At 34.7% G+C, this 24,563-nt stretch overlaps 1 protein-coding gene across 2 annotated transcripts in view; it reads left to right on the forward strand.

Annotated features, from left to right (window-relative positions):
* LOC110106244 overlaps positions 1 to 21,070 on the forward strand; it is a 28,490-nt gene extending 7,420 nt beyond the window's left edge. Inside the window, exons 4-10 of one of the 2 annotated variants that reach the window (XM_028699363.1) lie at positions 857 to 1,762; positions 3,269 to 3,326; positions 9,123 to 9,254; positions 13,696 to 13,757; positions 13,835 to 13,941; positions 14,026 to 14,113; positions 20,368 to 21,070. In XM_028699363.1, coding sequence (XP_028555196.1) covers positions 857 to 1,762; positions 3,269 to 3,326; positions 9,123 to 9,254; positions 13,696 to 13,757; positions 13,835 to 13,941; positions 14,026 to 14,113; positions 20,368 to 20,637 — 1,623 coding nt within the window. In that variant the 3' untranslated portion in view covers positions 20,638 to 21,070. The remainder of the gene's footprint in view (positions 1 to 856; positions 1,763 to 3,268; positions 3,327 to 9,122; positions 9,255 to 13,695; positions 13,758 to 13,834; positions 13,942 to 14,025; positions 14,114 to 20,367) is intronic. The other variant, XM_020836073.2, reaches the window with a different exon arrangement.
* Positions 21,071 to 24,563: the final 3,493 nt, after the last annotated feature.

Genomic DNA, 24,563 nt, shown 5'->3' on the forward strand with positions numbered 1-24,563 from the left:
AGTACAGTGTACATGTTGACGTAGGCGGCGACGAGAAGACATACGCGTATTTGAAATGTAATTTTTGCGATGAGACATGATTGGATTTTAGATGTTATTTCTTATTTGTACTTTTGGGAGTTTTGACTTTTGATAGACTTCAAGTTGTGATTTTGTACTTTGAATTATGCTATGAGATGCATATATTGCATCTATTTTATTGTTTTCCACTAAGTTCACTTTTCATTTAGATGTTTTTATTGTATCATAGTTTCTTACTGTTATTTACATGCTAGAATACTTAAATTCCCATTTACGCAATTCTTTGTCCGTGAGGCTTACGCCTCGCACCGCCTCAAGGCTTATGCCTTGCCTCACGGACGAAAAACGCCTCGAGGCTTATTTATGCAATTTTAAACCTTGCTTATGATAATTGGATGATGCATTATCCTACCTTTAGGAACTTAAGGATTAAACTAATAACATCTAATTAGTTGTTTTATACTTTAAAGTTTCAGTTTTTGATGATCATTAGCTGTTTGTTTGGATCAGAGAAGTTTAAAAAATATTTGCTTTTTTTTTCTTGGATGTTTTTTTGTTGCATTTAAATTTAAGCTAGAGTAAACTGTAAAGAATTTGGATTCAACTTTAGTATTGGGAGAAAGGAAGAGGATTGTTTAAATTGCCTACTGTATGAAAGAAACAATGGTGGCTAATTATTTAAACAGTTGACATGCTGAGCTAGGTACTAGTAATAATTTTGAATTTATATCATGTACCTTACATTTTTAATAGCTATTTTCTCCTTATTATTATTTTTTTTTTTGCTGAATGGATTCTGTGCAACTTCTCTGATGCATATGAAAATTGATGCCAGAGAGATGTAGCTTCGCTTCCAAAACTTGCTCCCTCTCGTCGGCTTCTTGAGTTTGCTGTTAGAGATGCTGTGAAAATCGTCCAGAAGTCCAGCTCTAATAGAGATGCTGTGAAAATCATCCAGAAGTCCAGCTCTAATGTTGAACCAACTATGAAGCGACTTCGTTCTGTAGTGTCTACATCTGTGGATACTAAGTTAGATGAAAGACTCCAGAGGCCTAGATCCAAAATGAGAATACCAGTTTCAGCATCAGTGGCACTCAAAGCTGCTGCAGAAGCAGCTGAAGATGTAACAAAGAGTAGAAATGCTGGAAGTGTTTTTGATAGATTGGGCCGAGTTAAAGACACTCCTGGCTCCATTGATCAATCACCTAATATGAACAGGGCTATCTTGCAAGATGCAGAGGATGAAGAGTTTGGTCAAAGTGCCAGGTCTGCCCATGTAAACTATAATCATAAAATTGGTTATGATGGAGATTTTGATGGGAGTAGTTCAATGTTGAACAAGGTTGATGACATGGCTGTTGATTCAACTTCAGATAATGATGGCTATGATGATTTTGGTATTTCCAGTGATCATGGTTTGGATGCTTCTCAATATGCTTACTCTGCAAACAAGGAGAGTTCATTAACAGTGCACTATAATGTTCCCGAAGAGACTGATGCTGTTGTAAAGAAAGCAAAATTGATCCAGCAGGAGACACCACCTACTACATTAGCAAAGCCTTCCAGCAAGATTGTGAATATTTCTGTTAATGTAAATACATGGAAACCTGCAAATTATCAAGTATCCAGGAACAGTAATGAGATTGAAAATCAAATGGTTGACGATGGTGAGCAAACTATTGCAAAACCGAATGTTCGGATCTTGAAAGATAACACTAGCTCCATTGCCGGGAATGACAATGTAAGTTTGTTTTTGGTGATATGTAACCTCCATGTTGTTTAATATTTTTTCCATTGATGCTAGCCTGCATGAAAACAACTTGGTCCTATTAAGTTTTTCAATTTTGGCAGAAATTAATGATCATTATGTATTACTTTGAGTTCACAGAAATTAGTAGTGGACATGAAATGAAGCTTGTTTCTTACATTCTTGTTGGCTAATTTAAAGAACGTTTTTTAATTGAAGCAGGGCATTGGTGATGTCGTTTCCCTAAAATATATTGTTTGGTATAATGCCATATAATATAGTTTATTTAGAGAAAAAGCCCAAAATAGTCCCCTACTATTTGTATGTGGTCTATTTATTCTCGGAGTATCACATTTGTTCAATTTAGTCCCTTTGTTATGCAAAATTCATTCCAAATGACCCCTCATGGAGTAAATTGGTATCAATTTTATACAATCAACGGACTAAATTCGGATTTATTTTGTATTCTAATTTCTATGAATTTTTATTTGAGGTATCATTTTAGATCAATTATGGATAATTACTTTGGGACTTAATTGGCTACATATGAATAGGAGGAGGTCTATTTTGGTCTTTTTCCTATTTTTTATTGTTGAAATGAAAATTAAATACATTGATTATTTTTAAACATGCAATTAAACAGTTAGCAAAATGAATGTTGAGAGATGCTGATAGATGGTAAGACTTGAGAACATAGGAAAAAAGAAGAAGAAAATTTACATGATGAGAGATGATGGAGGTATTGGAGGGTATGATTTTAAGGAGATCTTTTGCTATTATTTTGTGTGCAATTTTAAAGAGAATATAAGAGAGGAGGTAGAGGTAGCAAGTATTATTTTAACATCTATTCATGCAAAAATTCTTGTAGCTATTATGTGAGGGTCATGATTATTCGGCAAGTTTTACGCTGGCTGTCGACTACCTAACGCAATCTTCCACTTAGCTCGTCGAGGACTTGGGACCTGGCAACGACAGTGTTAAGAAAGGTAGAGGTAGACCTAAAAGACTTGGTTAGTATTAGAAGTGATATTTCTTTATTAGATTTAAATTAGAATTTGACTTTTAACCGGACACAATGGCGAAAAAGGATTCATGTAGCTGATCCCATGTAGTGGGACAAAGGCTTGATGTTGTTGTTGTATTATGTGAGAGTTAGAGGGGCGATAGTCAAACTAATGAGTGTTTTATCTTATTATGGAATCCTTAAAATTTAAGTTTCATAGAGTTTGGCCTTATAATCTCATTGAAAGTGAACATGGTTCGGTTTTTGTCATATTGTCATAGGTAAAAGAATAGGATGCACTGTCCCACCTTTTTGATTTTCTACTTATTGTTGGTATGATAATAGTTTTCATTATTTATGTAGATCTTCGAGATGATTAAATAGCTTTTTTTCTAAATCATTTGTACTTGCACACTTCTCTTCATCTACAGCTTACTGCCTGCACATGTATTATATTGATCTAATTATTGATATAATGAATTCATGATTTTATGTAGGAAATGGCAGCCACAAACATTCAAAAAGAGTCCCAAAAGCCTCAATTATCAACACCTGGTATGTTTGACCTTGAACCTTGAATTTCATATCCAACAATTATGCTCGTAGAAAACTAAGATTTTGGTTTTTGATATGCTAAAATTATTTTTTTAATTTTTTTCACTACCTATAAAATCAGATTATATTTTTGACATAATTATGAGAAAAGCTGGTGTATTATCAACCAAATATTGTCTAGAGATATATAGTAAGAACTAGGCTAAATAAAAGAAACTCTTGTATGACCTAATCCTCACAAATCATGGTTACCTACCGGGATATACATTTGATGGACCGGCTGAGCCGATCCAGCCAATCAACCCGACCCCAACAAAGGTGCCGATCTAGCTGGCAGTCGGAAGAGCCATGTGAGGGGTCAAAGGGGATTAATTCTATTTTTAATTACTTACCATAGAAAATTAATATTGAGAGAGAATTTGGAAGGTTTATTTAGGTAAAGAGGACTGATTTGAATTTAGATTTGTGAATGAATTTGGATTTATTTAGGGAAGGATGACTGATTTGAATTCACATTTGGGAGGGAATTATAAATGTTTATTTAGGATTAATTAGGTTATTTTATTTTCATTATGTGATTTTGTGTTTTGCAGTATTTTTCTTTGGAGTTGTTACTAGCGGCGCCTAGGGTTTCTCGAGAGTCGATCTATCTCTCGAATAATAGATTAACTTGTATCTTGGTTTGTTGTGCTTGCCCATAATCACATTCTTTCTTGTTGATTTATGTTGTGTTTTCTATTTGTTATTGCTATTTTTTGGCTGTGTGAAGATCAAATTCCTATCAAATTGATATCATAATACCTTTTTTAGGAACTATGGCGCCTCAGAAGTTTGATGCATTGGAGGAGAGGCTTGATGGGGAAGTTGGAAATCTGAAATATTAATTAAGAGATCGAATTTCAGCAATTGAGGGCATATTTTAGAACCTGGAAGAGATGATGAAAAAGTTTTTAAGAGTTTCAAGCCAAGACAACATCATCGGAGGCAAGGGCACCGTTGATCGAACAAGGAAGTGGTGGAAAATCCTAGTATAGGGACAATGAGGGAGGATCAGTTGGTGAAAATTTTGTGGGAAGAAGAGGAGATGCCATCTTTGGAGCCACTTCCAAGGAAGGAAATGGGTGAATGGTTATGGCCGACAAAGAAATTGAGATGGTGAAAATTGTAGAACTGATTTGGGGAGAGGGAAACATGGAGGGATCATAACACTCGATACACTAGAGGAGAAAGAAGCAATTGGGGCGGTGGCGATCCTAGGGTGAGAAAGTTAAAGATGCTGGTTTTTGAGTAAGAAGATGCTAATGGGTGGATTTATTGAGTGAGAGATATTTTGCTGTAAATGGGTTGACATAAGATGAAAAACTCATTGTAGCCGCTCTTTGTCTGGGGGGAATGCTTTGTCCTGGTACTAGTGGAAAAACTCGTGAGATCCGATTTGATCATGGAGGGAGTTCAAAAACTGTCTACTAGAACGTTTCCGAACCAGTCCGGAAGGAGACTTCTATGAATAGTTATTTGCTCTAGTGCATTGGGGGACAGTGATATAGCACCGGGAGAAGTTCGAGTATTTCTGAAGCCGATTGGAAAGGTTGTTAGAGGCTGTGCTAGAGAGGAACTTTATGAAGGGGCTCAAGCCTGATATTCGAGCATTATTCTAATACTGAAACGATGTGGCTTAGGGGAGGCTATGGAGTTAACTCAGCTGGTGGAGAATAAGAACTCCTTAGAGTGGATTAGCCGTAGCCATGGTTTAAAATTGCGTAATAAAAGGCGCGCCTCAGCGCAATATGACCTCTTTAAGCCTCAAAGCCCACGCAATAAGTTCAGGTTTTGAGGCTTACGCCTCAAGTTTAATGAGGCGCGCCTCAAGGCGCGACTCGCCTCACATTTTTGAGGCGCCGCCTCTAAAAGAAAAAAACTAACCTAACATATTTTTGTTTAGTTCGGACCCTCCAATTGCCGACGTGGATTGCCTAGTGAGATGTCGACATGGCTTCAACATTTAAACCCTGTTAAAGGTAAAATGGCAGAAAAAATTTCACAGTTCATATGGCGTTTCTGTTTTCAACTTCCGACATACATTTCAAGCATTCACTTCGGAGCAATTTGAAACATTAATTCAGTTCCTTCTCAGATGTCGTCACCCCCAAAGATGAGTTTACAAACCCTGAAATAAAGTTGGGATTGTATCATTGCATGAATCATCTAATAAGTGATGCAACTGAAAGATTAAATATTGACATGAAATTGCTACCTTTTAGGAACAAAGAAAGCTTTTTTAGATTACAACAAACAAAAGATACAAATGCCATAAACGAGTCGAGCTCGAGCCAGCTCGGTTCACTTACACCCCTAATTGGGAGACATTGAGCTCTATAGGAGAGGAGGAAGAGGAGAGAGCAGTTCATCATAATGATGATTCAAATGAAGACCCACTTAGTGATGATTGATGAGTGATGACAGTGCTGATAACTAGTGAGTTCTTATGTGATATGCCAATGTCATTGTTATTTATCTTGTGCATTTTTATGTTTTATATATTATTTACTCATTAGTATATACAAAATTTATTATTTTATGTTTACGCAATTTTTTGATTTTGAGGCTTACACCTCAAAAATGTCTTGAGGCTTACGCCTCACCTCACGAACGAAAAATGCCTCAATACCCGATTACACAATTTTAAACATTGGTCGTAGCAGCAGTTCGGTAGTCTCCTACCGCATGCCACTACATTTCTGGCACCAAAGGTGCTGACAATGCTTATGTAGAAGGAAGCCCCAAGGGATAAAAGTCAGGAAGTATGATTAGAGGGGGAACTTCAAGAGGTTGATTGAGTCAGAAATTAAGGAGAAGAAAGCCAAGGATTTATTATTTAGGTGTGATGACAAGTTGCCGACCCCACGTAGTGGGATAAAGGCTTGATGTTGTTGTTGTTGTTGTGTGATGATAAGTTCGCTCCAGGCCACTGTTGTAAGGACCATTCATTGAAGGTCCTAACAATCTACAATGAGGATTAAGATGCTGCAGAGGATAAAGTAGAGGAGGAAGATGATCATCTTCACTTAGATGTTGTAGAGGTATCCCTTAACTCAGTGTTCAGATTCACACCGAGCCACAACATGAGGGTTAAGGGGAAGATCGGACATCAAGAGGTGGTAGTACTAGTGGATAGTGGAGTTATCCACAATTTCATTTCCAACAGGATGGTGGATCAGTTGGGATTGAAATTAGAGGACATAGGGGGCTTTAGGATTATGTTGGGAATAGAAAAAGTAGAGAGGAGTAGAGGAATTTGCAAATGGGTGGTCCTAATCCTTCAAAAGGTTCAAGTATTGGAAGACTTTATGCCATTGAATTTGGGGAGCAGATATGTGATACTAGGAATGAAGTGGCTAGAGAACTTGGGGAAGACCAAGATTGATTGAAAGGCTCTAACTATGGAGTTCAAGGTTGAGGGGAGGAGAGTGGCTATTAGAGGGGATCCTAGCATGTCCAAAACTATGGTTTCACTCAGAACCATGATGAGGGCAATCCAGAGCGGAGCTGCATAGTTTTGAAGGAGAAGAGGATGGGAGAGGTGTTCCAACCAGTTTAGGTGTTGCCTCTGTCGCGGGAACACTAGCATGCTATCAGCATGAAGGAAGGAGTCTCATCTATTAGTGTTTGTCCGTACTGTTACCCCAAAATCTAGAAGGATGAGATTAAGAGAATGATCAGGGAGATGTTGGAGGCAGGGATTATTCGACCCAGTGTCACTCCATTCTTTAGTCCTGTGCTATTAGTGAAAAAGAAAGATGGCAGTTAGAGGTTTTGCGTGGACTACTAGGTGTTGAACAAGGAGATCGTGCCAGACATATTTCTTATTCCAGTGATTGATGAGTGGCTCGATGAGCTTCGATCCAGACATATTTCTTATTCCAGTGATTGATGAGTGGCTCGATGAGCTTTATGGAGCAGTGTTTTTTTTTAAGATTGATATAAAGTCAAGGTACCATCAAATCCAGATAAGGTGCGAGGATATTCTCAAGATGGCATTTAGGGCTAATGAGTTAAATTATGAGTTTTTAGTGATGTCATTTCGCCTCACTAATGCTCAAGCTACTTTCCAATCCCTGATGAATAGGGCATTCCAACCATATATGCGGAGGTTTATGTCAGTCTTCTTTGATGATGTTTTGATTTACAGCTAGGTTGGGGAGCACTTAGACTACTTGGGATTGATGTTATCTACTATGTGGGACCACCACTTGTTTTCCAATATGAAGAAGTGCTCATTCGCCTAGCTTAAAGTGGAGTATTTAGGGCATGTGGTATCACAGGAAAGAGTAGTAACTGACTTGAGCAAAATCGAGGCCATGCTTAAGTGGCTAGCACCCAAGAGCTTGAGGGAGTTGAAACTTGAAAGGGTTCTTGGGGCTTACAAGCTTCTTTATAAAGTTCGTGAAGGGATACAATTCAATAGCTTGGACTTTGACCGAACATCTAAAGAAGGATAATTTCAATTGGGGTGAAGTAGCTACCAAGTCCTTTGAGGAGTTGAAGAAGACGATAACCAGTGTGCCAATGTTAGCTCTGTTCGACTTCAGCCATCCTTTTGTGGTGGAGATAGATGCTTTGAGGTATGGGCTAGGAGCTGTACTTATGCAGGACCAGAGACCAATGGCTTATTTCAGTCAAGTGTTGACTGCCAGGGCGAGACTCAAGTCAATCTATGGGGGGGGGGGAAATGGGGGGGGGGGGGGGGGGGGGGAGCTGATGACGATTGTTCTGGCCATCCAGAAGTGGTGACCCTTCTTGTTGGGGCGACACTTCTTTGTCAGGATTGATCAAAGAAGCTTAAAGCTTCTTCTGGAGCCAATGGAAGTGAGTGGAGTTTGCTCGACAATCATAGGAGCTAGAGAAGTGTTGATCGAGTGGCAGGATCTGCCTAACTATGAAGCAACATGGGAATCGTAGCAGATGATTCAATACAGTTTCCTTCGTTCCACCTTGAGGACAATGTGACTCTTTGGGAGGGGAGTATTGATGGACTAGTTGAGTTGATCCAGTTAATCAACCCGGCCCCAGCAGGGGGGGTATAGCTGGTGGGCGGAAGAGCCCTATGGGCTCCACTAGTGTTGGCAGAAGGCAAGGAGAGAAGGGGGCTCAAAGGGGATTACTTCTACTTTCAATTACTTATCATACAAAATCAAAATTGAATTAGGAATGTTTACTTAGCTATTTTGAATTCCGATTTGGGAGGGAATTAAGAAGTTTTATTTAGGGAAAGATGACTAATTTGAATTCAGATTTGAGAGAAAATTAGGAAGGTTTATTTAATATTAATTAAGTTGTTTTATTTTCATTATGTGATTTTGTGTTTTGTAGTAATTTTCTTTGAGTTGTTCCTAATGACGCCTAGGTTTTGTGGAGAGTAGATCTACCTCTCGAATAGTTGATTAACTTGTATCTTGGTTTGTTGTGCTGATATCAATAAAATTTACCCATAATCTCATTCTTTTTCGTTGATTTCTGCTGCATTTTCTCTTCGTCATTGCTGTATTTTGGCTGTGTGAAGATTGAATTCCTATTAACATTCTAAATTCAACACACACACACACACACACACACATATATATATATATATATATATATATATATATATATATATAATACACATTTTTTCTTTATCTATTGTGCTATATAATCTATGTTGTTTAATCTCAACATATTTATTAATTATAGCAATCTCTGTCAAGCTTGTTAGTGGATATTTTCCATTTCCAGTTTGTTGATTATAGTCTAAAAATGCAGAACCGTCCAATTCTTTTGTTTGGACATGCACATTTTTGAATCAGGTGGACAGGAGTAAAATCAGTGTGCTATCCAACTTCTTTATAAAATGTTTGCCAACTTTCCATATTGGGTGCGGTCATGTTGCACAAGGTTATGTGCAATATCAACTGCTAACTTTTTATCTTAATATAGTTTCATAGGTCCTTTCCACAAAGTCTTGAGATCTTCCATAATTATTTTCAGCCATAGAAACTCACAAACTATTAATGTTTTAGCTATGAAATTTGCTTCTACGTTTGATCTTGCAACTACATTCAAATTCTTGCTTCTCCATATAAGAAGTTTACCTCGAAAGAATGTTTAATATTTTAAAGTAGATCTTTTATCGTCAACTAATTCAACATAACCTGCATATGTGTGTGCTTTGATTCATTGGATCTTCTAAACAACATACTTTCTCTTGGAGTACCCATTAGTACTATATAATTTGATTGTTGCTTGAAGATGTACTTGTGGGTTTTACATAGATTGATTCACCACTCCTACTACATAGGCGGCTATATCTGGTTATGGTCCGAGGAATATAAATTAGGTTAAAAATTAATCTTTAGTTGATTCTCTATCCACCATTGCATCTTCTAGAGCTTAGAGTTTCCACTGATTTTTTACCATAGTTCTCTTATTTCAAATAATAAATCAACCATATATGATGGTTGAGATATAACGATCCCATGTTGAGAGTGAGCCACTTTAATACGGATTAAGCATTTTAACTTGTAGAATTCTTTAATCTTAAAGCTAGCAATAAACACTTTTTCAGTGCCTCATTTCCTTGCAAATTATCTCTTGTTACTACTATGTCATGCACATTGATTTATAGATCTATTACTTACTTTGAAGTAGAATGTTTGACAAACAATATGTAATCACCATGACTTTGTTTGGAACCCAAAGTTTCCGTTATTCTAGCAAACATGCCAAACCAAGTTTTGTGAAATTATTTTAAGCCATAAAGTGCCTTTTTCGAATTACCTTATTCTTCTCTGGCGCAAAACCAACCTTCGAGGGATCTCAATATAGATTTCTTTGTGAAGTTCGTGTAAAAGACATTTTAACGTCAGCTTATTACGAATTCCCACCACGATTAACTACTAAAGATAGCAAGCTTCTTATAGTATTCATTTTTGCAATATGAGCAAATATTTTAAGTTAATTTATCATGTAGGTTTGAGTTATACCCATCACCTACAAACCTTGCCTTACTCAATTAGGAAATTCAACTACGTTGGATTTCACATTGAAGAGTTATTTACACTCCAATAGCTTCATTCATCGAGTTAGTTCCGCCAAGTCTCAGATTATGTTCTTCTCTAATGGAACTATTGATGGTCTACACGTGGTTGTACAAGTGGTGAATTGGGTCTCGTTGTTTAACAAAAACTTATTTTGTTGTACGACTAAGTATTAAAATGAACTTCTACCAAACAACTTTTCATATGATACAGAGCTAAATTAGGGGTCCATAGGTTGTTGAATACACTTTACTATGACCTTTTGTCATGCAATATGAAGATTACAATCATTAACAATAGGCACATTATTTTCCTAATATGTAGAATTTAGGAGTTAACCTCAATATTATCGACACCATAGATTGTAAATAAGAAGTCCTAGAGTGTACCTACAATGGGCAAGTAGCACTTTGAATCTCCTTATCCTTTGCTATTAGAATAGGAGTATTCAAATTTGACTCATTTAATGAAGGAAGTTAAACACATGATGATGTAAGATTTTGATTTTGTGAGGATGAGGATGAAAGATCAAGGAAAACTAAATATCTATCCTAATATTCCATGAATGATTTCTCCCCCAAATGATAATGATCTGGAAAGTATTCCTCATTTTCAAAAAAAAAAATGTTACATCCATGGAGACAAAACTGTTTTATTGGAGGATGATGCATGTACCTATTATTTGTGGAAGAACATCCCACAAAAATGTTCCCATGGGTGCATAATCAAAGACCCTCAGAACCAAGTGATTTGTTTTTATGAAGTTTGAAAAAAAAAAAAAAAAAAAAACTAGTTGCGTAGAGCTGTTATCATCAAGAACTTGTGGGGGTAATCTGTTTATTAAATGGGTAGTGGTTGAGAAAACTTGTCTCTAATATTTATTTAAAAAAAAAAAAACCGAAGCTTGAATACTAGCTAGAATATGATCATTTTTTTTAGCTAGAATATGATCATGTTTTCAATCTATCCTTCCATTTTGTTGTGGCATATTGATGCATGAAAAATTTTGAATTACCCATTTTGATTTGGGTACAATCATTAATAAATGAAATATTTTGTTATGGCATATTAATGGATGAAAGTGTAAACTTCTGATTTTGTGCATGAAAACTTCAAATTACTCATTTTTATTCGAGTACAATCATCAATAAATGGAACATGCCAATGAGCCTCAAAATTATTATTAACTGTATAAGATTTCCAAACATCATGTGAATTAGAATAAAGGGTATTGAAAGTCTAATTTTACAACTTAGCAAACGTCAAAAATAAATGAGCATTTGATTTGCATGTTAACAAACATCAAGATGATATTCAAATCAAATCCTTTTAAACAAATCTGAAAACATTACTTTTTGAACCCTAGAAGGGGAATGACCAAGACAAAAATGATACAACCATATTTTGTTTTTATTGGGAAGGACTCAAAAAGGAAAGACAACAATATAAGATCCTTAGTTCTATTTTTCGCTACAATTTCCTATTTTTCGCTACAATTTCCTAAAGAAGGTAGAGCTGATTCTCTCCTTGGCAAGTTCAATCATAAGCCCGTGCTCTGATGCTGAAATTTACAAGTTGCGTAAGTAATGTTCATCATAAAGTTCAGCTTGTGAATTGATACTAGATTGGTAGACGATTTTGACAAATTTAGAACATTTTTTTTAAAAGGAACTTCTTATTTATTGCTACATCCCCTCAACCAGCAACCAGAATAATTATTCCATCAGCCATAGCAATTTCTTATTAGGACAAGTACTATAGGAAACAAATCTACGAGAAGATTGAGCCATATGATTCACAACACTGGAAACCTTAGAGTTGAGAAATATCTGAAAGGACAAATGAACAAGCACCTGCACCACTGATAGGTTTTCCAATCCCCCCAAAAACTATCTTAGCTTCTCAATCTCTACTCTATTGAACTTGTATCACTCCTGAGATAATTCTCCTCCTAATTTTGTCAAGGTCAAATGTGCTGGTCCCTACCCTGCTTGTGTACTCTCTATTATCAAAGAAGTATTTGGAGTATCTGGAGGCTTACCATGTAGTTTTCAGCACGTATTCCTATTGTATCATGGCTTTTTAGAGAAGGTAAAGAGCCATCACTCATGACAACTCATTATTTCTTCTTATTTCGTTTGAATAGGCATTCAATTGCTGCTGCCCTGATTTTACGTATATGCCTAAACCCTATAACCTTTGTAACGGAGGCTAAACAATCCATACATGGAGGCTCCAACATTACTCTTCGTTCTTCTTTTTCATGAATTATGGCAATTGTTTCATTGAGTGAAGGAATTTCTTCCTTTCTTAATACTTGCACTCACATGATTGAACTCAAAGTTTATAAAGCAAAAATGTGTAAATCCTCTCTTTTTCTATACAAGTTAAAAACTTCACCAAAGAGGAGTTTTCATCCTATGAAACAGACTTCGGATCATCTTATTTTGATTTTTTGAAGTTTAATTTGGTTCTATCCCATGAAAATGATTTAGTTTGACTTTTCCCTTTAAGAAGTTTCAAACAAATTGAGACCGCTTCAAATATTTTTTGCAGTTGAGATGTAAACTTGGTTGAATATTTTACAACTCTCTTGCCGTAGTGTTTGTGATTTCATTTTGTGGATATAAGTTGAAAGAAATATGGGCCAAAGAAAATCAATTTGTTTTTTTTTTTGAAGAAAATTTTTTCACGGCCATGCAGGCCACAAACTTAGATTCCAAGAGAGCATTCATCTCTGATACAGCACTTAAATATGGGAAAACCTTTTGTATTAACATCGTGAAATATGGGAAAATCTTTGTATTAACGTCTAGCGAAGAGTGTAAAGAGATACAAAGGAAGAAGTATGCAATATAAAGGAAACTCTTCTATGATTTAATCCCCATAAATCAGGGATATTAAGTGCCATAATATACATTCTAAATATTGCATATATATGTACACGCGCGTGCTCACAACTTTAATACACATTTTCTATCTACTAAGCTATAAAATCTGTTATCCGGTCATACCATATTTTCTAATTCTAACGGATTTCTCTTCATTGGAATTGTACATATTACCTGTAGTGGCCATATTTATAATATGAATATATTATAGTTATCATTTTAGCTTGTCTTCATCGAAATATTTGCCTTTCAAAGTGGCTTTTGTAGTGTAGTTTTGTCCCAAGAATCTTAATATGCTGATTATCTTGTCAAGGTGTTTTATTTTCTTTTATTTTCTGCTATAACATAGATGATCTTGCATTTTATTTAAACATTATACTAACTATGGCCCCTTTTTTCTACGAATAGGTGTTTCCTACACTGCAAGTCCTTCTGAGGATGTTGATTCTCGAACCATTTTTGTTAGTAATGTATGTGTTATCTATACCCTAGTTTATTTTTTATGACTATATTACTGGTGTATGGCCCTAATAATTTTTTTTTGCAGGTCCATTTTGCTGCTACTAAGGATACCCTTTCCCGACATTTCAATAAGTTTGGAGAAGTTCTAAAAGTGATAATTGTGACTGATCCTGCAACTTGTCAACCTATAGGGTTAGTGTTAAGGTGGCTAATGGTTGGTTTTCCAGTTTCTATTCCAAAATATGTAAAATTTAAACTGTTTTTCTATTTAAACAGGTCAGCTTATGTGGAGTTCCTGCGTAAAGAATCTGCAGAGCTAGCACTTTCATTGAATGGCACTTCATTTATGTCTCGTATTCTGAAGGTATGATGATTATATTGTTGTATATTTTCTTGAAAAAAATGAAAAATGATTTTCATGTTTTGGTTTGTAAGTGGCATTCTTGAAAATTGACTCTTTAATGTGACATTAGTCAACACTTGCATATTATTATCAAGACATTTATTAGATTGAAAATATTTAAGTTTTAAGCATTGCCTTTATTACTGTTATATGCCCTCATTATTGAGGGTATTTTCATCTTTATTTTTCACTATTTCTTTCTAGTTCTCCAATTGTGACTGGTATCAACACCAATATTGTTGCCCATTTTCTTGACGGTTGCCTATTTACACCTTCCAATTACTTTTGAAATGATTCATGACATTGTACTTATCATTTGATACAATTTTTTACATCCTTTGATCATTTATCCTTTTCGCTTCATTAGTTTTCCTTGTCTGTTTCTATAGTATTTATTTTTATAACTTATCATGAAGCATTGCTCATTTCTTCTAGGAGCATGCAATAAATATTTAAATGGGGGGCCCTTTTTATCTGCTCCCCTAGGACCTTTTTCAATCCCCTGATAGAACTAAGATCTATTTCTTGTTGTTGGGTTTTCATGGTCAAGTTCTTTCTAGATGGAAACCATTGAACACCTGTCTTCTATAAAGCTCCATTAGTGCCAAAAGGTTGCACTTTTTCATGACATTAATTTCATTGAGGCATTTTCTCCATTTGTTTGACTTAGGGTATATTTGGGATAACTTTCTTACTGCTTTGCTTTTTATATTGCAATCATATTTTTATTGACTATTGCTTTTTTGTTGCTTTTTCCTTGTTTTCTAGAAGTTTTTGTATTGGTAAGCTATTTTTAATAATTAGACTTTCACTATTGTGTGATAGCTGTATGAAAGCTGTTGTTTGACTTCTTAATAAAACATTATAATACTCAAAATAATTTTCAAAAAGGTTACTTTACATTCAATAACTTTACATCCACCTTTATAAAAAGTTGCAACTGTCTTAAACAAACTCTTAATTTTATTCATCTCCTCTCTAATGTCATTAATCGGGCTGAAATTTCAAATAGATGTCAACAATGCTTTTACCCACTGAGAATTATTCTAAGCTCTTTATATGGAACAACCTCCATGGCATTTCTTCCATGGAGGGACAAAATTTATAAGCTTTGGAAATTGTATATTTGTTGAAACAAAGCCCTCATTATTAATGTTGAATCACATAGTCAAGGGAGGGCCACATCAGTAATCCGTGGGCTGCAGTTGGAGATTTGTGGGATGTTGAATCACGCAGCCAGGGGGTGGGGGGCAATAATTCGTGGGTTGCAATTGGAGATCTATGAAATTGAAATCCGCGCCGGGGGGGGGGGGGAGGGGGGGGGGGGGGGGGGGCGGGGGGGGGGGTTGCATGTCAGCAATCCGTGGGCGACAATCCATGGGCTGCAGTTGGAGATCCATGGGATATGATTTTTATAATTAATTAAATAATTGGATTAAATGTCTTTCCTCTTTTATTTGTTATAATTAATTAGATTAAATGTCTATCCTTTTTCTATTTACTCTCCTAAAATTTATATGTAATGATTCTAAGGAATACAATAGAATTTGAATTTGGAGATCCGTGAGATGTTGAATCACGCAGTCGGGGGGGGGGGTTCATGTCAGCAATCCGTGGGCAACAATCCATGGGCTGCAGTGGAGATCCGTGGGATATGATTTTTATAATTAATTAAATAATTGGATTAAATGTCTTTCCTCTTTTATTTGTTATAATTAATTAGATTAAATGTCTATCCTTTTTCTATTTACTCTCCTAAAATTTATATATATGTAATGATTCTAAGGAATACAATAGAATTTGAATTCCCTATAAACAATTTCTTCATGGTATTAGAGCTTAGGAAAATCCTAAGCCTTCTCTGAGTGCCGGTGGCAAACCATCATTCTTTTCTTCCAAACCCTCATCCAACGGTAACACATGTCGATAGTCTCTCTTCAAGCACATGTAGTCATTTTCCAAAATTCATCTTCTCTTTCAATCGAGGAAACCTAACCATGTCCATGTATAGTGAGATCGCATATTTCGACCCAAATACTTCTGGTTTAAACACTAGAAACTCTAGATCTGCAAACAACTATTCTCCTCCTCCAGAACTTGCTACCAGCCTATACAGTCACTCAGGTATAGAACAGTCAAAACTTTGGGTTATTGACTCAGGAGCATCATATCACATGATGAGACATTACACTCCTAGCCTTATCATTCAAATCGAGTAGTCAAGGTTTTTGATGGCTCAACATCCAAAGTTTTGGGAACTGGTTCCGCTTTTGTCATAGAAGCTATCGCCTTTAAATCAGTGCTTTATGTGCTCAATCTTGAGTGCAATTTGATTTTCATTAGTAAATTGATTCGTGATTGTAGTTGCTTAATAATTTTCTCCAATAATGTATGTAATATTCAGAAACTGAATTCAGAGAAGAAGATTGACAGTGCTGAGATGTGTTCTGATTATATTACATCAAGACACCCAAATGCATACAAACCTTAATTGTTGCTAAGAATCATCCTATTGTAAGTTAGTTGGTTGAGTCATTCTAGAGTCAGTCAAGATAGATAGTTATCATGTGGCATTATAGGTTAGGTCATCCAAATTTCATGTATCTTGAAAAGCTTTTTCTCCATTTATTTATTAATAAAAATTCAAGTTTGTTCAAATGTGAAACTTGTTAATTGGCTAAACATACCAGATCATCTTACCCAATTGTTCCTCACCAATCTTTCTAAATCCTTTGCCTTGATCCATAGTGATATTTGGGGACCCTCACGAGTTAAAAATAGAAGTAGAGCAAGGTGGTTTGTGATATTTGTTGATGATTATGCTAGACTCACTTGGGTTTATTTAATGAATGCAAAATTTGAAGTTGAGAGGATATTCAAATTATTTTAACTTTTGATTCAAAACAAATTTGATATAAAAATTCAAATCTTAAAATTAGACAATGGGAGAGTACTTTCATTCTATCATGTGAGAATACCTATCAAGCTAAGGGATATTCCAAGTGAGTTCATGTGCATATACGCCTCAACAAAATGAGGTATGTGAGAGGAAAAATAGGATTACGCTATTCAAAAAAATACTAAAATATCTATAGGGGGAAGTAATTCTTATTGCTGCATACCTAATAAATGGGTTACCTACTCGGGTATTAAAATTTGAAACACCTTGACGAACTCTACTCAAAGACTGTCCTCATGCTCGATTCATATCATCAAATCTTTTACCTAAAGTTTTTAGGTGCTCTACCTTTGTTCATATCTATCTACAAGATAGAAGTAAGCTTGGCCCAATATAAAAAAAATGCATCTTTATTGGCTATTCCCCGACAAAAAAGAGGTTACAAATGCTTTTACCCTATTTCTAGGAAAATATTTGAAACCACAGATGCCACCTTCTTTGAAAACACCCCATACTTCACTAGTTTTGAAATTCATGAGTGTAATTCTTTATTATACAATCAAATAGAGTCTAGTCAAAATAAAAAAATATAACAAGAAATTCAAACCACTAATATTTATCAAGATATATCTCTTATGTCTCAAACCCCGCCTTCAAACCTATTACCTTCACCCATAAGTTCTAATCAACCCTTGCAAAGAGTAACAATTAAGTAACAACAATATGTATACTCAAGAAAAAGAAAGAAAATTAGCATAAGCCGAGCAGTGAGATGCATCTTGCACCTGTCAACTCTCCTTTAATGGATCCAACAATTGTAGAAATTCATAGAGGAGAAAAATGAGGAAGTTCAAAAAGAGAGAGAGTCGTTAAATATGGGTGATGATGAATCTCCCACAAGAAAAGAAAGTTGTGACTTGCAAATGGGTGTTTACTGTAAAGCATAAGGTGGATGGTAATGTTGAGAGGCTGAAAGCTAGACTGGTTACAACAGGATTCACTCAGTCTTATGGAATAGACTATCAATAAATTTTTGCTCTTGTTGCAAAGCTCAACACCATCAGGATTCTTTTTTTTTTTAGCAACAAATTTAGATTGGCCCCTACATCAACTAGATATCAAGAATGCATTCTTGAATGGGAACCTGAAAAAAGAAGTCTACATGGAGATTCCAATGGTGATTCAGAAGTCTTATGGAGGGGACAAAGTGTGTAAACTACTGAAATTCTTATATGTATTAAAGCAATCTCCTAGAGCATGGTTTGGAAGATTCTCAAAACATGTAAAAGATCATGCTTTTAGAAAATGTCGGGCATATCATATCTTATTTGTGAAGTCGTTAGAAAGAGACAATGTAGCAGTACTGATTGTATATGTGGATGATATATCCTTACTGTAAATGATATAGAAGAAATGATGAAGATCAAACAGGCTTTGCCCAAGGAGTTTGAAGTTAAAGATCTAGTATCACTTAGATACTTCCTTGGTATGGAGGTAGCTCGATAAAGCAAATGTATATTTGTTTCCCAATGCAAGTATATCTTAGACCTATTGAAGGAGACCGACATGCTAGGATGCAAATCAACCAATACACCTATGGATCCTAAGAAGAAACTTGGGATAGAAAAGGAGGGGGTTCTAGTAGATAAAGGAAGATCTTAACAGCTGGTAGGAAAGCTTATATACCTCTCTCACACCCGTCCAGATATTGGGTTTGCTATGAGCATGGTAAGACAGTTTATGAGTAATTCTATAAAGGAGCACATGGAGGTAGTATATCAAGTCTTGAGATATCTCAAGAACACTCATGGAAAGGGATAATTATTCAAGAAAAATTATATATATATATATATATATATATATATGTATGTAATGATTCCAAAGAATTCAATAGAATTTAAATTCCCCTCTAAACAATATCTTCAGTTAGTTTGATAGACTTTACAAGGTCTTTGTTGATATTGATTTTTGAAGTAGATCATTGATTACTTTATGTTCTTCGCCATCGTCCTCTGCGACATTTATCCCAGAGGAGTATGTTGTCAATAATCGCCTTACTAGCAATGATGTTTCTAATATTCTTACTAGAAATGATGTTTCTAATATCTTTAGAAGATATTTGTTACTTCAAATGTGGGGTGTCCATTATTCTTTTTCTCATTGAGTTCTGGTTGCAACTACAGTATTTTTTTTTCTTTCAAAGAAAACGTCACAAACCTGCTTGAAGAAATTGGGCTTGTCGGTTGAAAACCTATTAACTGTTCTTTGAATATTCTACAAATATCAAATGATGATGAAAGCTTTGAAGTTATTTCTCGTTATTGATGCTTGATTTGAAAGCTTATCTATCTTACCTTCCACCTAACCTTATATATTCTTTGCTGTTGGTATTGGTATGTTAGTGATATGCTAAATAAATAAAAAAAGAAATGATGGGAAGCTATCTTTAGAGTTTAGAAGTCTATGGAAAAAAGTTTGCTTCATCTTAAATACCACCATTTAAAATTGAAGCTTGTTTTAAAGATTGAAGCTTATTATGATGTTGGTTGTTCTGGATCCATTAAATATTGAAAGTACCTTGGGAATTTCTTTGGGAAAAAATGTTATTTTTTTGGATAAATAGTATGCAAATTGTTGTCAGTGGATATACACCATTGAAGATTATTATATTGTTATGGTCACAAACTACCTATAAAATGATGTGGACTAACACTAATAGAAGAATTTGGCTTCCTTCTAACTCAATTATGATCCCTAATTGTGATAATCCAGCATCAATTCACATCACAAGCATTCCTATTTTTCATGAACATACAAAATATGATAAGTGGATTGTCACTCATCAGAGATGCTGTCCTATCAAATAAGATCACCACTCACAGCTCCATCAAATAAGTATTAGAATATATTTTAACTTAGGCTCTAGCATATTTTTACTTCTACAATCTCTAATGCAAACTCAAATCCCTTGATATATATGCTCCAATTTGAGGCAAATTATTACGTACGGTGTCCGGACCTTCCAGAGGCGAATTCGGACGCGCCACGTCACCCGGATGCACCGGGCTCTAGGTGATGTGGTGCGTCTGGATTCGCATCCGGACGAATCCAGACATCGCACGTAATAATTTGCCCCAACTTGAGGGGGTGTTATCTCAGAGATTTTACAAGGTTATAAATGTTTAAATTTTCAATATTTTAATATATCTTCATAATGGAGGATAATATCTTTATTTTTAGTATATTTTTTCCTATTTATCACTTGTATTGGCCTATGTATAACTATTTAACGTGCATTTGCAAACACTTAACGCAGGTTGTTCGGAGAAGCTCTGTGGAGGCCCCTGTGATTGGTTGGCCACGAATTGCTCGTGCCTCTCCATTTGCTTCAAGGTTTGGTAGAATGCCATTTCCAAGGGGCATCCTCACTGGTGCTTTCCGACCGCGCCTCCCTGTGAAGCCTGGAGCCAGAAGTTTGCAGTGGAAGCGCGGCACTGTTGCTCCTCAAACGGCTGGATCACCTCGAAATACTCCAAACTCCATTGCTGGACGAAATCTCACTTACGTTCGGCCTGAAAAAACCTAAGAAATTCTGGCTGGCTCTGTAAGTAGATCTTCAGGCGTGACTTAGAAGGGTTACTTATAAGGCCATCTTTCTTCCTTCCAGAACTTCTGCGTTGCCAAGCAGGAGAGATGATTTCTAAGCACTTCGAACACAGTAATTTACCTTGTTCGGAGAATTTCTACTTTTCAGATCTTGAAGAAAAATTGAGCTCCAGAAATGGTGGCTTTTTTCAGGTGTTCGATAGATGATTTGCTTGGCAATTTAACTATTCAGGTGGGGTTCCATGCATAGACCGTCATTGCAGTAAATGAACAGCTACTATATTTTCGGTTTTTTTTTTTTTCTGTTGATTCTTGCTTGTATTATGAATTTGATAGTATGTTTATTCTAAGAATCAGCCAGAGTAGTTATTTTCCATTTCTCTTTCAATACCTATTGGTTCTGCTTATTGAAAGTTGTTCTCAAATTTTATGTAGCCATGCAAATTTTCATTGCTTTTTACTATACTTAGTGTACATATATATCAACGGCTTATAAGCTATTAAGGTTTTATTTGGGATAATTTTTTTATTGTTTTATTTTTCATTGCTCTTAATAAACTTATGTATTAATAAGCTACTTTTTAAAATGTCTTTAAAAAAATATTTTTTTATAGCAATTTAATCATAGCCTTTAAAAACATCATAGCGGTCCCAAATTGACTCTAAAGCGGCACTTAATATGGATGTTTCTGCCGCTTATGATTTCATCACATATGGTTAAAAAGATTGATTCATGGGGAAAGACTGTAGTCTGGTGATGTAGGTCGGAAGGACCGTAGTATTTAGGAAACTGAGGTCAGAAATACCATTATTCTGCAATGTAGGTAGGAAGGACAGTAGTAGACGATGGAGGCTGGAAGGACTATAAGCGGCAGGAGATAGAGATCAGAAAGATTATTGTCTTACGATGTAGGTCGGACGGACTGTAGTATACAGGAGACCGAGGTCAAAGAGTATTGTCTGGCGATGTAGGTCGGAAGGATCATAGTAGGTGAAGGAGGTCAGAAGGACCGTTGTAGTAGGGCGGTATTCTGATAGAACTCTAGTCATCAAGTGGTGGTCCGGCAGAAGTTTGGACTTCAAGTGGTGGTCCAATGGAAATGTTTCTCTGCCGCATATTGATTTCATCATAGACGGTTAAAAAGATTGATTCATGGGGATTTTTTTTCCTTATTTTAAGGTTTCAAAGTTTATAATTATGGGCATTATAACATTTGAATAAGTGAAAACTGAATACAACAAGGTATTGCCGCTACAGGAACCTTCAAATTGCTGGCAGCGGCAGTTCTCCATGAGCTGACCTTTTTGTTGCGTTACAAATTGTGCAAAAAGAGGAAGATACGTAACGATAAGTAAAATAGTTTCAAAGTTGTTGGCAAAAGCTTTGCGTAGCCTGTAAAATACATTTCTGTGAGATTGATAAATTTGTACGCGTCCAAAAAAAAAAAAATGTACGCGTCGAACATTCTACGTCATCAATTATGTGTCGGCCAAATGCCGTGAAAATGCATGTCTGAAATTTTTTTTCTTCTGTTTGAGAGTAATTTCAGTTATTAGAATTATTATTATTTTTTAATTTTGATTTTTAAATTTATTTTTAATTTTTTTCTTTTACATTCTTAATAAATAAGTGTTAAATACAAGATTAAATATTACTTTCAACATTCTCACATGACTGATGATTGATTCATAATTAAACAAGTGACATATTTTTTATTTTAAAATTTTATAAAGTGAAGAAGCAACTCATTATGATCTATTAGTTTGGAGCTTTGACTACCAAACAAGAGATCTTCGTTTAAGTCTTCTATATATGATGTGCGTGTGAGTTTATCTTAATTGACTTAAATGTCCCTAAAAAAATGACATTTCTAGTTCAATTGTTTAATCAAATGATCTTTCATGAACGATAAATGTGACGGTGGTGATGCAAGGAAGTTAATTAATCAGGTTGGGATTTCTAAAACCCCAACAATTTAATATTATTTTTGGACTTCTTGAATTCTAAGTTTAAAAATACTTCTAATCTTGAAAATACATGTTTTAGGAGAATTATAGTAAGTAATCACTCCTTAGACGTCAACATGAACATCTCATCTGGCTATGAAATAAGTTCCTCGTCCCCTTCAGTGGTAATGATATGAAGCTCCAGAGTTTGATGGAGTTTAGGAAGAACATTCTAAATATATTAGATCTCTTGATCAAATTGGTCAAGCACTGCTAGTTGTTCTCCCTTGGCCTAAATTAATTGTTCCAAGTCCACTTAACTAGCTTGGCCATCCTTACCCTGACCTTGACCTATAAGTTGGCCTAAGAGATTTTTAAGACAATTAAATTTCACATTTCATACTCATTCTTTGTTACTTATAATGATGAATGTAATGATAAGAGAAACTAAGAAAAATAAAATAAAATAAAATAAATGATAAGGGAAACTAGTAAAATTAAAAAAAAAAAGAAATTTGCCCCTAAATATTTTATACTTGAAAAATTCACGCATGTAATAATCTTGATCAAACTCTCATTTAATTGAACAAGCGATACCATCTTGTTAGATTTGTTGAGATAACTCACATAGGTTTAACCTATATGCATCACACCCCCTTAACTCTCTCGCTCCTCACAAACCACAATTAATATCTTCCAAATCATTCTTGTGCATGTTGTTTCATTCTATAGTCGCCAACCACTCGTCTTCACAGAGTCGATTATCTCGCTGAGCTTCACAATTAACCTTCGCCACCCATCACTCTTCCTAAATATCTTGCGGAAATAACAAAATCGATCAATCGTTTCTTTTCTTTATCAAGAAATTATTCTATGCGGATACATTCATCGTCCTATAAAAAAATTAGAGGATTAATGATCAGATTGAGTTGTAATTAAAAAAATTAATTTATATATAATATGTCACCCTTTATTGAATGATAAATGGTGCATCTTTGCGTCCATCATCCATACAATAATTTATCCTCTTCCTCAACTTTATCTCGGTTTGTAAAAACAACATCCATACAACAAAGATAATAACCTTCTCACCTCCATAATTTATATAAGAATCTCCCTCAAAGTCCTATCAATCGGTAAAATTCTACGAGAATCTATGCATTGCAAGTATATTAAATAAATATAAGTTTATGTTAGGAGTAAAAAAAGTTATGCAATTTGATTCAATTTTATATTTAATAAAAATAAAATTTAAAGATGTAAAACTTAAGAAATCATTCATTTCTTATAAAAGCTTATTAAAATATTTATTATGTTCAATGTTATTGATGCTTGTTAATTTAATACTCTATTTGAACTAAAGCTCGAGAAAAATGAGATAAATAACTAACATAAATTAAACTCTTACTCTTTTTTTCAAATTTATCAAATTTATTAAGAAAATATAGTACATAAATTGAAATATGAATACACTTAAAATAGGTTGGTAAATGAACAATTTAAATGATGAAGTGATTTAATATTCAAATTTATTTATTTATACAATTTTTTTTATTTTTTATTAAATTATCTTAAATATATAAATAATTTAAAAATAAATTTTATATGAAAAAATAATATTTATATCAAGTACATTAATTTTTCTTACAACCCTATTTTCAACGCCAATCATTACAACTCTTTTAATACCAAAATACCATACACCATTAGTGCTAAGCCGGTTAACAAATTAAAATATAAAGGATGGTTTTTTAATTATTTTAAAAATTATAAAGTAAAAATAAGGCAGATATTTTAAAATTTTTAGATGTTTAATTAGATGAGAAGTAAATTCAAAGCAAATTTGTTGATGTATTTGAATTCATAATTTAATTTAATTTTGATATATTCTGAAATCATTTAAGTACTCGGATGATTTTTAAATACATTTCATCACTTTTTTTACCAACAATTGTCACT

The sequence above is a fragment of the Dendrobium catenatum genome, unplaced genomic scaffold, assembly GCF_001605985.2.
Source record: "Dendrobium catenatum unplaced genomic scaffold, ASM160598v2 fragScaff_scaffold_1263, whole genome shotgun sequence".
In the NCBI taxonomy this organism is placed as follows: domain Eukaryota; kingdom Viridiplantae; phylum Streptophyta; class Magnoliopsida; order Asparagales; family Orchidaceae; genus Dendrobium; species Dendrobium catenatum.